This window comes from Tachysurus fulvidraco, chromosome 16 (assembly GCF_022655615.1).
Source record: "Tachysurus fulvidraco isolate hzauxx_2018 chromosome 16, HZAU_PFXX_2.0, whole genome shotgun sequence".
NCBI lineage: Eukaryota > Metazoa > Chordata > Actinopteri > Siluriformes > Bagridae > Tachysurus > Tachysurus fulvidraco.
In genome coordinates this window covers 13,542,187-13,556,163 of record NC_062533.1, presented here as the reverse complement: position 1 = coordinate 13,556,163, position 13,977 = coordinate 13,542,187, and the positions used below count along the sequence as shown (strand labels likewise).

Sequence of the window (13,977 nt, the reverse complement as noted above, 5' to 3'; positions counted from 1 at the left end):
GGTGTCCTAATTTTTTCACGTAATTGTTGCTGTGTTTATGTCTGGTTTGGATTTAGATTTTCTATGTAAATTTCTATAACTGTTGATTTGCTGTAGAACTAAAGAGCCTCAGTCATTAGGCTTTGTCTGATTCATTATGAATCATCCTTACCAGAATGTGAGAGCTTCCAGAAAAGCCAAGCCGGTGTCTGAAGCTCCTACCACCACAATCTTGGCATTGATGTTAACTTTGGGCTCCAGCGTGAGCTTCCGGTTAATATGATTCAGTGCGTAAGGGACCTGGGGGAAAAACAGACGGGAGTAAGAAGCAGCCTACATGTGTGACAGCTATTAAGGCACATATGCATAACAAGACCAGCTAAATTGCCGCAACGGACCATCTTTCACTTAACCAACAATATCCAGCTAAGGGAAATTACAGCATTCTTAAAAGCTATATTGATTGCCTGCATATATTTTGCAAGAGTTTCCCAGTCTCTAATGATAATAGTCTAATGGAATGGACCGGTCCATACAGTGCATTTCACAAAGCACTTACACACCAAAAAGTAAGAAGCTGTCAAATGTAATAAATTGAAATTCCCTAATGCTTCAAAGGTCCACGCTGTAATATAAATGGAGGAAAATTGTTATGCTTTTCTGATGTCGACTATTCCCTTTTTCTGCTTTTCTTCTAACATCTGTAAAGATTCAACATGTACAATAAGCCAGTGGCACTCGAACCATCAAACCCTCCCAATCATTTCCATCTCTAAACTCCAGCTCTAACTGGTCCTTAAGCAGGGATAATTTGATGGATTGCTCCTGTAGTACACCTTGTCTGATTGAGCATGGGTGCAGAGAAAAGAATGGACTAAAAGAGGCGACGCAATTTGTCATCACAACATAATGCAATGTAGCTGATTGCACACTCTTCAGCATTTGAGCCTCTTTTTTCCTGAGTAAAATCCCATAATCAATGAGTGAGTTTCGAGGGTTATTGAAATGAATAATTGAAGCGGTTTGAAAAAAGAACTGAAAAAATAATTCATTAATTAATTAATCTTCCTGATCATCTATAAGCTTAAAACATTGCAAACCTTCTCAATTCATATGATATATACAATATTTTACAATATATACAATATTATACAATATTTCCTCTAAAAAAAATTTCACCTTTAACATTTTTGAATCCATTTTAAGTCTTTATTTTTAGTGTAGGTCAATGTAGGTCACTTCTTATTAGTTTTAGGCTAATATGTTTTAGATTAATAGCTGATAATAAAAAATAAATTGCTTAAGAAAATTACTATTGAAAATGTATCCATGTCCATGCCGGTCCAATCGCAAGGTCCAATCAGATTTGTGCGTTTAACTGTAATGTTGTATTACTGTAATAATAAACTGATTGGGAAAACTATGGTATATAACAATAAATATATATATTATAATCATTAAATATAATTAGAAATGTTTAACCTCTTCACCCCTAGACCTATTTTTCAGCCTCTTGCTTGAAAACGACATGCTCAAATTAAAATGAGTATGTGTCAAAAACTACAAGGTGTATTTATATCATTCTGATACCAAAATAAAGGTAAAACATTTGAGATTAAACTGATTAATATATATTAATATATATTGTATATAAGAGAGAGAAAGAGAAGATGGAACACAGCAAAAGTAAAAAAGAGCTTCCATCTGACATACTTTTCCGATTTTTGACAGTATATCTGTGTAGCTTGGAATCCATTCAAATATAAAAACTCAAATAAATCTATTTTACAATATCCCACCATTAAAATATGTGGGGTCATTCATTAATAAATATTAAAAATGCAACTGATGGCAAATCACTGTGGTGTCAGAGGAATAAAGCACATGCAGTCGTATAAAAAATGATCTATCAAATTGTAGGGTAATAAAAGTAAAGCCTTTCCAAATTTACCTGAACATCTACTGGTGGATTATCAGCTATAACAATTATAATAACAATTAAAGTTTTAAATCCCTTAAAGGTCATTTGTCTTGACTTAACCTGCATGACATGGAACTGTACGTGATCTACAGGTACAGAGAGAAGCAGGTGCACCAGTCTGCCCTTCGTCCCCTCATGGACATGCAGGAGCAACGTGGGGCATAATGGCAAACCGTAACACGATCTGCTGTTGACAAAGAAAGTGAACAGGTGTTTCAAACCTGATTAATCCATGTGCGTGTGGGACGCAGGGCTTTACTGAATGCTAAGCCAGCAGGCGTGCTCTTATCTCGGCCGCTGCCTGGACACCATGGTTGCTGTGCTACCAAATGGAGCTTTCTAATGGAGATAGAGTGTGGAAGAGCAGTGGCAGCTTGTTTGGAGCTGCTAATGCACCTTGTCATTGCACACACATATCACACCTGGTCATAACCTGCCTCTGAGTTCTTGTATAACTGTACTTTGGAATGTATGATTATGTTGGAAAAACCATCACTACACTCTACACTCTTTATTAAAAGGAAATTTAGTCCAAACAACAGAAAAGTACACACGTATATTTGTTTAGCTTCTAAAGCTTGCTTTTTTAATTTAGCAGTAAACCTGTGATGTTCATGCTGCTAGAAGGTAAGGAAAGATTAAGTCCACCATTTTAACATCACGTGCTTCACATGCTTGGACGAGACATAAAGAATGAAAATCTAAAAATCAAATGAATAGAAATCTGATCAGAACATTCTTGCAATTCTGCCTTCAAACCTCAGGTCTATGTCTGATGACTGCAGAGTAATAGCAAAATGCAGGAGGTTATGCTTTTACATTTCCATGTAGAAAATTTCTTTTATGAAAAATAATTTTTTATGCAACCTGCGAAGTGAAATTTAATTCAAAGTGAAATCAAATCTGCCTTTAAAACCATAATCTATAATTAATTTTTGAATAAACTGCACGCCTCATTGGTGATTGCATTTCTAACAATATTCCACTCACTTTGCAGGCCATTAAAGCTGGGAGATCATTTATATTCATATATATTACTGTCTCTCTCTCTCTCTCTCTCTCTCTCTCTCTCTCTCTCTCTCTCTCTCTCTCTCGCGCTTTCTCTCTCTCTCGCTTTCTCTCTCTCGCTCGCTTTCTCTCTCTCTCTCTCGCTCTCACACTTTCTCTCTCTCAATAGTCACACATGCACACGCACACACACACACACACACACACACACACACACACACACACACACACACACACACACACACACACACACACACACACACACACGCATATACAAATAGGTGTGTAATTATAATAAACCAAAATATTTTAATATTTTAATATTTTAATAAAAGTATTACCTGCAATCTATGTATATACATATATATGTGCATGTTTACCTGCAATCCTTGTATACAAACACACACACTCACACACCTGTGTGTGTGTGTGTGTGTGTGTGTGTGTGTGTGTGTGTGTGTGTGTGTGTGTGTGTGTGTGTGTGTGTGTGTATATATACATGGATAGCAGGTAAACATGTGCAGGTGGGGCAGCTGATGCAGCATGGATAAGAACACTGCTTTACCTGTTAAACACCAGCAGTAAACATTTCCCACTTCCATCTGTTGCTGAGGCCATCTGCTCCATTAACCTGCACCATTAAATAACCCCCGGCAAAACGGCTTCCCGGGTACATTTATAAGCAGGTATGAAAAATTCATAATATAAATAACTGTCTAGCAGAATGTGATAGTTTTCCGTAAGTTAGAACTAAACAATAACAGCTACTGAAAATCCTAACTATAATTAACGTAATACATAATATTAAATTTTGGTCAATTGGTCACTTTTATTGCACCATAACATTTTATTATATATGTTTTAAACGTTTAACAAATTTTGCTTTGAGAATTAATAAAGTATTTTATCAGTTTAAATCAACAGAACGACCAAATATTTTGGCTTATTATAATTACATATAATTCTCCATTAATAGTTTACATCTTTAAATATTTATTAGCTTGGCCTTTGTACTAGATTCTGATTCTGATTCTTCTTGTTCAAGATTCTGCACCATATAAGCAATGGTCCTTGATTTTACGATTTTAACATTTTCTAACATTTCTCCAATCAAAGTTATGTAACATAGTGTATATGAAATGTATTATTATAAGTTGTTAATAACTGTAGTTATAAACATCATCTACTGCTCATTTAAGTTAGTGAAATGTTTAGTTTTTAAAGAGTAAACATAAGCAATGTCAACCTAAATTTAATTGCAAATTTAATAGTAATTTAAATTTAATTTCAAAAAAATGTAATAACATTTGAAAATGTTATATATATATATATATATATATATATATATATATATATATATATATATATATATATATATATATATATATATATATATATGGGAAATTTGAGATATATATATATAAATATATATCTCAAATTTCCCATAAAGATGCAATATTTATTTTTATTTATTTAAACTCTAAACTAAACGCTAATTGCATTTTTAATGCTAATTTAAATTTAATTTCCAATAAAATGTAAAATATGATCAATTATACTCTGAATTTTTTATATTCCTGTATTCCTTTTATATTCCTGCTTTGTGACAATGTCTGTTAAAAGTGCTGTATATTTAAAATATTGAACTAAATGAATTAATAAAACTGGGAGGACTGGATTGAATACAAAACAAAACATGAACACACTTCATTTTTTACAAAGGATCTGATTTAGATTTTGTGTGTGAAGAGCTGAAGGATGAAACGATCCAAAACACTTCTTCAATAAATCAATGTGCCTAATAGCTGGATATATGGGAGAGCTCCCATGTGTGAAATCTCAGCAGGTTTGGGAAGCAGAGACTGAACTGTGGTCAGTGTGTGCTGTGATTGGTCAGACAGTTACAGCTCCATAACAGCAGCTCTGACTATAATGCAAGCTGTAACTCAAATCACAGGTTAATATTAATTCACTCATTATCCTTCTTAACCGTGGGGTTGTAACCATAACTCATCATATGAATATGTTTAAACAAACAACTCATCCCCAAATCCTTGATTCCTTACATTTACTTAATTTAATTTTAACATTATCATAGATTATCTAACCAAAGAACACATTTTCTAAGTGAATTTCAACATAAATTGTTTAAACTGTGTAGACCTATCACAACACGTGGTTTTCTTAGTAGTGCATTGTGAGAATATACACAAATACACTATTGTGAGAAACTGTCCAAATATATGAAACAGCAGATTACTCAACAGCGCCCTCTGCTGACCAGGAAAGCTGCAATGTCTCTTAATTCGCCTAGATCTAAATGTTTTATGTTTATTTCCCCATGACGTACTGGCCTTGTAAGTCGAAGTTCACACTTTCACTTACTATGATTAAAAAAGACGTTAAACTGTAACTACATGGTCATAAATCAGCCTAAGGAAGCATAAGGCTGTGATACATTTGAATTGTGTTTGGTGAACATGGATTTAAACAGGATTGTTTTGTCCTGATCCAACAACACAGCATACCAAATGAATGCATTTTAGTTGACGGAACAAATATTTCCTAATTTTTCCAAGTATACACCCCTCAGTTTGCAATGGCTTTTTGGGTTAGATCTATAAAAGGTTGGATTCCGTGACCTTCCAAACAGTCTTTCAGAACTGTTCAAGCAGGGAGAGGTTAGTCTATTTTTTACTAATATACTAATAGACAATTTGGCTTTGTCTTGGTTCTAGCAAGCTATAGTACTTTGTGCTATAGTACTTTGGGCTCATTGTCCTGTTAGAACGTGATTTTCCAACCCATTTTGTGATCTGACAGTTTACAGATCTCATTATGTTCTTCCCCAGAATCCTCCTGTACTACTTCACCATTCTCCTATTGAACTGTATTATGCGTTTAGCTTGTTTGCACATCGTTCCTGTCTAGCCATAACTAGCTGTACTAGCTGTAACTGCTCTTTATTACTTTCTTTCGGTATTGTTCTTCCTCCATATTGCTCTTCAGTATTTCTGTTGTACAGCTCTTCATTTGTGCTTCACTACCTTAATATTTCACTACCTTAATACCTTAATATTCATTTGTAATGATCTTGTACTGATTGATTGCTAACATTTTAAATTGTTTTGCCCTCTATCTATCTATCTATCTATCTATCTATCTATCTATCTATCTATCTATCTATCTATCTATCTATCTATCTATCTATCTATCTATCTATCTATCTATCTATCTATCTATCACTGCTGTCCCTAAAGAACTTCATCAGGGACCAATTAAGTACTCTATCAACCAACTAATCCATCCGTTCGTCCATCCGTTCGTCCATCCATCCATCCATCCATCCATCCACCCCCCTCCAGCCATCCATCCATCCATATATTTGCGAAATGCATAGTGTTGTGTGTACACTGTTTCTGTCTGACCTCCATTAGACATCACTGTATTGACTGCTATTTTGTGGCTGTGCTGCTGCTGTATCTGACCTGCTCTGTGGTGATGAGACTGGAAGGTGCATTGATGCCCAAATCCTCCAGCGGGTAGATGATCTGGCGTCGTGGATGCACTGGCACCATAGTGCTCAGCACCGCTGTAAGGGAATGTGCACTGGCATTCTGCAAAAAACAAAGGAAATCAAAAAGCACCCTGCTGTCAGCAAAACAGTAGCTTAGGCATACTGAAATAGCGATGGCAGAAAATTTCACAAAATTGTCTTTAAGGAAGACCATGTAAAAAGATGTAAATGTTGTATCCCTGCTGAACACTGGATACAAGGAAATGGCTTGCTTTGTTCATTTTCTTTTTCCCCAATTCTATTCACACCTCATCATTCCTCAATCTGGCTTGTGTTTGTCCAGAATAATGTGGAGAAAAGAGTGTGAGTTAAGACCGCTAGAACGTGCATTAGATGAGAGCAGAGTCATCAACACCTGATTTTTGACCACTGAGAGAGTGAATGAAGAGAAAGAGAGTGGAGATATGGACAGTGATCGTTGAGTTCCTAGTCTGATTGCCTCTTCTTCCATACCTACTTCGTCAATCCTGACACCCTACCCCCGGTTGGAGTCTTGTGGCCTGGTGTGCACTCTGCTGTGGATTGATCTGCATGGACTGCCAGTGACCCTTGGGATTGCTGTGGATGGGGCTGCCCAGAGACTGTCAAGCCTTCTTTGAATCATTGTTTTGCGTAAGCCAGCTTTATGTTCGGGTCTTCATAAGCATCATTATTTGAAGACTTTGACCCATTGGTTCCTCATGAGCTTAATTCCACTCAACTATAAACTGTTATAGAAAGGACATTATTTCCTGTCCAGTGTCACCCAAATGAGGATGGGTTACCTTCTGAGCCTGTTTCTCCTCAAGGTTTCTCCCTTATATCACCTCAGGGAGCTTTTCCTTGCCATTGTCACCACTGGCTTGCTCATTACGGATAAATGTTAGAGATATATAGTAACTTAATTTTAAACTTTAAACTATTACATTTTTATTCTTTTTCTATACTTATGTAAAGTTGCTTTCAGACAACGTAACTTGTTAAAAGCGCTGGACCAATAAATTGAATTGATAAATGGTTAAGGAACACACTACTGCTCTAACCTTGTCGCTGTGGAAAGACGGGTAGACGCGGTAGAACAGGCAAGATTTGTGAGCGAGGCGCAGTGCCTCCTTGAGGAAGTACTTGGCATAATGCTGGAAGATGGGGTGCAGGGAAAACTGGCACAGCCGACCATGTTCCTCAAGCTGGTGCTGACTGAAGTACACAAAGTTCTCAACGTTGTAGTTGGCTCGGATGTACTCCATGTCCTAAGGAAAAGAGTGAAGAGGAGAGGGTGAGTGCCTTTACAGGACACTATGCCTAAACATAAAAGTCCCTTAAGTTAGTTAAATATAGTTAGTTATAAGTTCCTTCTTAAATGTAAGCTTCATTCTCCACACCATGGAGGCTACCTAATGGGGAGATTGAAGGCCATCATGTGTCTTGAAGGAAGCCATTAACAGGTAAAATATATATCCTGCTTATGCTGTACCACAGACAGAGAACAGCATTATCTGCTTTTTTCCACATATATGAGCTCACAGAATCTCACATTTGGTTAGTGGCCCTGGGAGAGATTATGACATCCTTCAAACTTAGATCAGATCATGAAGTTTTCGTAGCACTTTTTGTGAAAGTATGAAGCTACAGGTTGATTTCCATTTTTGCAGTTTCAGCAAATTAATCGATTAAATCGATTCAGTTCATTTGTCTCTAATACTTGTGTGCCATCAGAGTTTTCTGTGTTAAATACAACAACAAAACAAATTCAGATTTCTGAGAAGTGAATAAATATAGAATGCATGAATCTAAAACATTAAATGATAATCCTTATAATTGCTCAATACAACTACAGTAACTGCCATTAAATGATTATTTACAGGGCAAATATAATTACCTTCTCATCTTTAATGACTAACACGCCGATGATCTGGCCTTCAACCTGTGCTACAAATGCCTGAATGCCCTGTGGATGAAAATGTAAAGCTTTCAGATATATAGTGTTGCATTATACAGTATATATGATTTTTTTTGCACGAATATGTGCACGTATAAGTCTAGACTGACTGGGTCTAGGTGGAAGAATAGATTCAGGTCTTCCATCAGGGCTTCATGCTGAGGAACCAGCTGCTGAATTGCAGATTTATCTTCAGAAACAACAACACGCACCTCCAGCGTTCTATAAAAACAACCTTTATGTCAGAAATGTATATTGTTTTTTAAAATAGACTACATTTACACACATTATACACTAACACAGTAGATATCAATCTACTATCCTTAAAAGAAAAATTGAGGATGATTACTTGAGAAGGCCTGAGCGGTGGAAGATGTAAAGATCACAGTGTCTGCAGTCACGTGGCACAGCTCTGACGAAGCTCTGGAGTAAAGGGAAATCTGGATCCAGCGTACGCACCAGTATGATGCAGAAATCCCTCTCCTGATTCCTCAGACCAAACAGAAATATCCCATAAAAAGAGCAATGCCAACACTGCTGAACCGCAAACATCATTTATCCAGTGTTTAAGACAAAGGAAACATTTTACTTCAAAAGTGACTTAAGGACAATTAATCCAGGTTTCTTTTACAGCATTTATGCAATCGGACAGAAGAACAAATTCAACAGTTTGCGCTGTCTTTGTGATACACGTGTCAGTGTCAGTGAGAGATTAAATCAAAAGGGCATTTCAATCTGTGTAAAGATCTGACACAACTGTAGCCCTGATGTTAAGCTGTACGAATCAGTCTGGGCTAAAAAGAATTCAGCTCAGGTGTCTTTCTTGTCATACAAATATTGGTTGTGTTGTTGCATTTTGTACTACAGAAATACAACAATATTTCTGACTGATGAATTTGATCTTGTCCATTAAGTAGGATCATGGCATACTTCATGGAAGTGTGTACTCACCGGGAAAAGTTGAAAAACATAAGGTAAGCAATCAACGGCCCTGTGAGGGAATGAATAACAAATAAGGAGAAAAAAGTGAGGAAAGTTGTATTGCACAGCATCTCTTTGTTGAGAGCTGAGTGAAAATTTGCCATGTTGGACGCTTAGTACGGCGTCTGTGGCCAACCAATCTGTGCGCTCAACCCCTCTCCTCTCGCCTCGCTGTCACTTTAAGCATTCGGCTCATTAATTACATGCTCACTCTCAGCGGGGAGCAAGCGGACTCCATATTCCACAACAGCTGGGGAGTAAAGCGGCAGAAAGCTGTGCCCAGCAGGAGCCAACGAGCAATCAGACTCCCCCACCATCACCACCCCAACTCCCATTTACACCATAACAGATCTTAAGCAAAAGCCACTGGAGCAAAGCCAAAGGCAGGAGAGTTTCCATCCACACACACTACATCACCCGGGAAAATACTCCCTTAGACACTCTGTACAGGTCACAGTTTCCTACTTTAATTTGTAGTAATATTAAAATGTTTTTTTTTTATTTGCTTGCTTGTTTAATCTGTTGACAATGTTCAGGTCATATTGACCCTCATGGTCACAAGATGAAATGAAGAAAATGATTGTTATCTGTAAATCTGAAGCCAAAAAAATATGTCATCATCTACGCATATAAGCAGTGTCTCTTGTCCAAATCCCAAAAACAAGAAGATTGAATAACAAGAAAAAAATGCAGCTAGTCGTGTTACCGATAAACTACAAGGTAAAAGTATGTCCTGATATCAGAAAGTCTTTACAGCTTTACCTCTGACTGTTACAAAACACTGACACTGCAGATGCCTTCTAAAGACTTCACAATTTACCAACTACCTGTGGATCGTTACAATTATGTCGATCGTCGACTACATAAGTTCACGTGAATATGCTGTACTATAGAAACTAAAGAGTATTTCAACAAGTCATGCCGATATCTCCTGACCAATCAACATCACATTCAAGAGTGCTGTGATGTAAAATCCTTACATTCTTAATATTTCAGACGTGTAAAAACGTGTAAAAAAGTTTAAGACATAAACTGTACAGAACACAAACACACACACACACTCGCACTCACACTCAACTGTGTGAACTGCACTGAACTGTACCAAGCTCCAAAACACACTTGACAACTCATTCAGTATACATCTGTGTCTACAGCACCACCCATATTAAACTGTTTCCATTCGACACCTCATCCAACTGCTGCAATTACATAAGTGTATATGTTTACTTGAACCCTCTTTACTTGAACCCTGTTCCTAACATCGGTGGATGCGATGCACTTTATGCGGCCAGGACAACATACTTTAAGTCCTTAGCTCTGTGTTATTTTATGTAGAGCTAGAGAAACTTGGTTTTGTTACATTATGTACTGCGTCAGCTATATACGATGTACAATAAAAGCTTCTTGACTTGACTTGACTTGACTTGACTTGACTTGACTTGGCTTGACTTGGCTTGACTTGACATGACTTGTGTATGCCTTAGTTATCTTTATAATCACCCTTTGAAATTCTTTGAAAGATCTACTTCAACAGAACATTTCAGCACATTTGAAGCTTTCACAACCAAACACAACAAGGCAAGTGCTCCAGCAGTTAAAGTAAGTTGACACTAGGTCGTTTGGATCATTGTAGTGATAAGTAACGTGTAGTTGGACTTACCTTGTTGCAAAATCCTTAACGATTTGTATTTGGATCATAAAAGCATTATCTTCTGCTTCTGATGCCGTGCCGTTTCTTCTGTCGTCTGTAGTATGAGCGCTAATGTACTCTGTCTGAATAAAAGCACACAACATGGCATTCCTTTAAAACACAAGCGTTAGTGAATGGTTGTATGGATGCAAAGGAATTGCTTCTGACACGGGAATGAATAAAGACCGTCTGATTTCTTTGGGGCAACCTGCATCACTTGGTTAAAGGGTCTTACTCAATGATCTTGACAAAACATACCACTGGTACAGTATGAGTCCAATAGATTTGTTTCCTTTTCTACTGCCAGCCTTGAGACTGGGTCATAAGCCCAGGCTACAAGACACTTCAGCATTGGATTATTCTGGGTGATGGGGAGATTTTTGTCCCCAGTGGAAATAAACGTTACATAACCCTGCAAACATGTTTTAATTAGCCTCAATTGTTTAGAAATTTAGCTTGTTAATCTTTCAGATGTGCAATTTTTCAATTAGAGCTTTACTGAAACCAGACCTTATAATTTATAACAAGTGTTTATAATGTAAAAATGGTGTAATTATGATAATTACTGATAATTGCACTGTACCGTTGGTTTTTGTGGCAAATTTCTGTTTTTATTCCACACTTTGACATTTTTTACTCTTTTATCGTGGCAGCCTGGGAAAATCCTTCACATCGTTAAATGTGTTATGTATATATATATATGTGGAAACATCTACAAGCTTTCCTGAAATTAAGTGTTTCTCGTTTATGTGTATTTTAATAGTAAGTATGAGTTTGAAGTCTGTTTACTGCTAAAAGTGAAAAGGGAGAAAATAAATAAAGGTTCAATTGTGACATTAGCCAGGGCACGGTGGCTTAGTGGTTAGCACGTTCGCCTCACACCTCCAGGGAGTTTGCATGCGAGTGTGTGTGTGCCCTGCGATGGGTTGGCACTCCGTCCAGGGTGTATCCTGCCTCGATGCCCGATGACGACTGAGATAGGCAAAGGCTCCCCGTGACCCGAGAAGCTCGGATAAGCGGTAGAAAATGAATGAATGAATGAATTGTGACATTGTGGATATTTTAACATTTGGTAAATTCTTTCTTTCTTTCTTTCTTTCTTTCTTTCTTTCTTTCTTTCTTTCTTTCTTTTTGTTGTTCTTCTTCTGAACTACAGAAGCTGGCACAGTTGGCACAATAGCTATGTTCCTGGGTGGGTGGGTTGATAAATGGTTCTGAAATGGTCCTCTTAATGAATGAGGTGGATAATGTCATTTAATGATGAGGCACTGGCAGAATTCTGAGCTCTGAATAGCGCTAATAATCTGAGCTGAACTGTGACTCCAGCATGACTCACCTCCACGACCTCAGATTGTGTGGGTGGTTTTTCAGGATCGCTGATGTCGTCTGTCGGCTTGGCCTGCTGCAATTGGTCCAAATCATCAATTTGCTTCTCTGCTTTCTTCTTTTTTAGTCCATCAAATGGCCCGAGATCGTATTCGGTGTTCAGAGATAGCAGGTTAAATTTACCAGAGACAATGATGAAGCCAACAGCCCTGCCATCGTTCTGAACACACACACACACACACACACACACACACACACACACACACACACACACACACACACACACAAGATGTATTTTTCACAATAATATTGTCCCTTGTATAATTCCCTTTTTTTTTTAAAGATTTTTAAAGCATTTTGAATTTATCCATCCATCCATCCATCCATCCATCCATCCATCAATCTTCCTTCCTTCATTTATTTAGTTATTTGTATGTATTGTTGTATGTATGTTATATGTATGTATTTGCTTGTTAGTTTTTTATTTATGACATTAACTGATGACAACTGATGGTTGTCCTCTTTTCTTTTTTTTCTTTCTTTCTTCCTCTTAAAATTGTAACATACACTTGTTATTAATAGTAATGAAAAATTTAAATGTTTAAATGTTGAGTTTACTTTAAGCTTATTTACTTTTAATGCAGATCCTATGATAAAAATAGGTACAGTTTGTTCTGTGCAGTTGGAATGGAATGCAATATTTAACAAGCGTTAGTGCGGGAAAACAACAAAAAGCCCAATGAATAATTTATGACATTCTCTAGAGTGTCACTTTCATAATGGTGCTAGGCGATGTGGAGCAGATTGCTATGTGCTGAGAGAGAGTGAGAGAGAGAGAGAGAGAGAGAGAGAGAGAGAGAGAGAGAGAGAGAGAGAGAGAGAGAAGAGAGAGGGCAGGAGAGACGACATGCAAACAGAAAACTACAGAAATGCTACAGATGTCTGGCCTCAGCGTGCTGAGTGCGAGCATGTCTTGGCTGGCCGTTTGCTCTCATCTGCCATATGCTGCTATGAACACATGTCAGTATGAAAGGAGGGGGACATTGTGGTGTTCCTGAGGGAAGCACGCCACCATACTCCCCTCCCCCTCGCAACACACACAAACACACACACACACATCACACACATATGTACATGTGTGTGTGTGTGTGTGTGTGTGTGTGTGTGTGTGTGTGTGTATAAGTGGTAAGTTCAGTAAGTAATAGTTTTTTCTTACTCTGACTCAGTTAAATGATCATTTAGCATTTAGCATATTTTAAATGCCATTATGTTAATCCATTTTTAATGTATTTATCAACTTACCTCAAACACAGCAACATGATTCAGTTCATCTTCAGCCTCAATTTTATCAGCCAATATGTCTGCCACAGGCCAACAGTCACCCACAGTCCTCATGTTCTCCAAGTCTGTGAGGTCCATGAGATCTTCAACCCTGCATCACATCACATCACAACACATCTCGCCTCGTCACATCATTTCACATCACATCACATCACAACACTTGGTCACATAACACT

At 37.4% G+C, this 13,977-nt stretch overlaps 1 protein-coding gene across 1 annotated transcript in view; it reads right to left on the bottom strand.

Moving 5' to 3' along the window:
- The window catches only part of cfap61 (cilia and flagella associated protein 61), a 39,424-nt gene that overhangs the window by 17,944 nt on the left and 7,503 nt on the right, over window positions 1–13,977 (bottom strand). The window contains exons 7-16 of the mRNA XM_027155360.2: window positions 13,763–13,892; window positions 12,471–12,680; window positions 11,105–11,217; window positions 9,415–9,454; window positions 8,813–8,946; window positions 8,574–8,685; window positions 8,404–8,472; window positions 7,568–7,774; window positions 6,457–6,585; window positions 152–279 (exon numbers count right to left, since the gene is read on the bottom strand). Of these exons, the coding sequence (XP_027011161.1) occupies window positions 152–279; window positions 6,457–6,585; window positions 7,568–7,774; window positions 8,404–8,472; window positions 8,574–8,685; window positions 8,813–8,946; window positions 9,415–9,454; window positions 11,105–11,217; window positions 12,471–12,680; window positions 13,763–13,892 (1,272 nt within the window). The remainder of the gene's footprint in view (window positions 1–151; window positions 280–6,456; window positions 6,586–7,567; window positions 7,775–8,403; window positions 8,473–8,573; window positions 8,686–8,812; window positions 8,947–9,414; window positions 9,455–11,104; window positions 11,218–12,470; window positions 12,681–13,762; window positions 13,893–13,977) is intronic.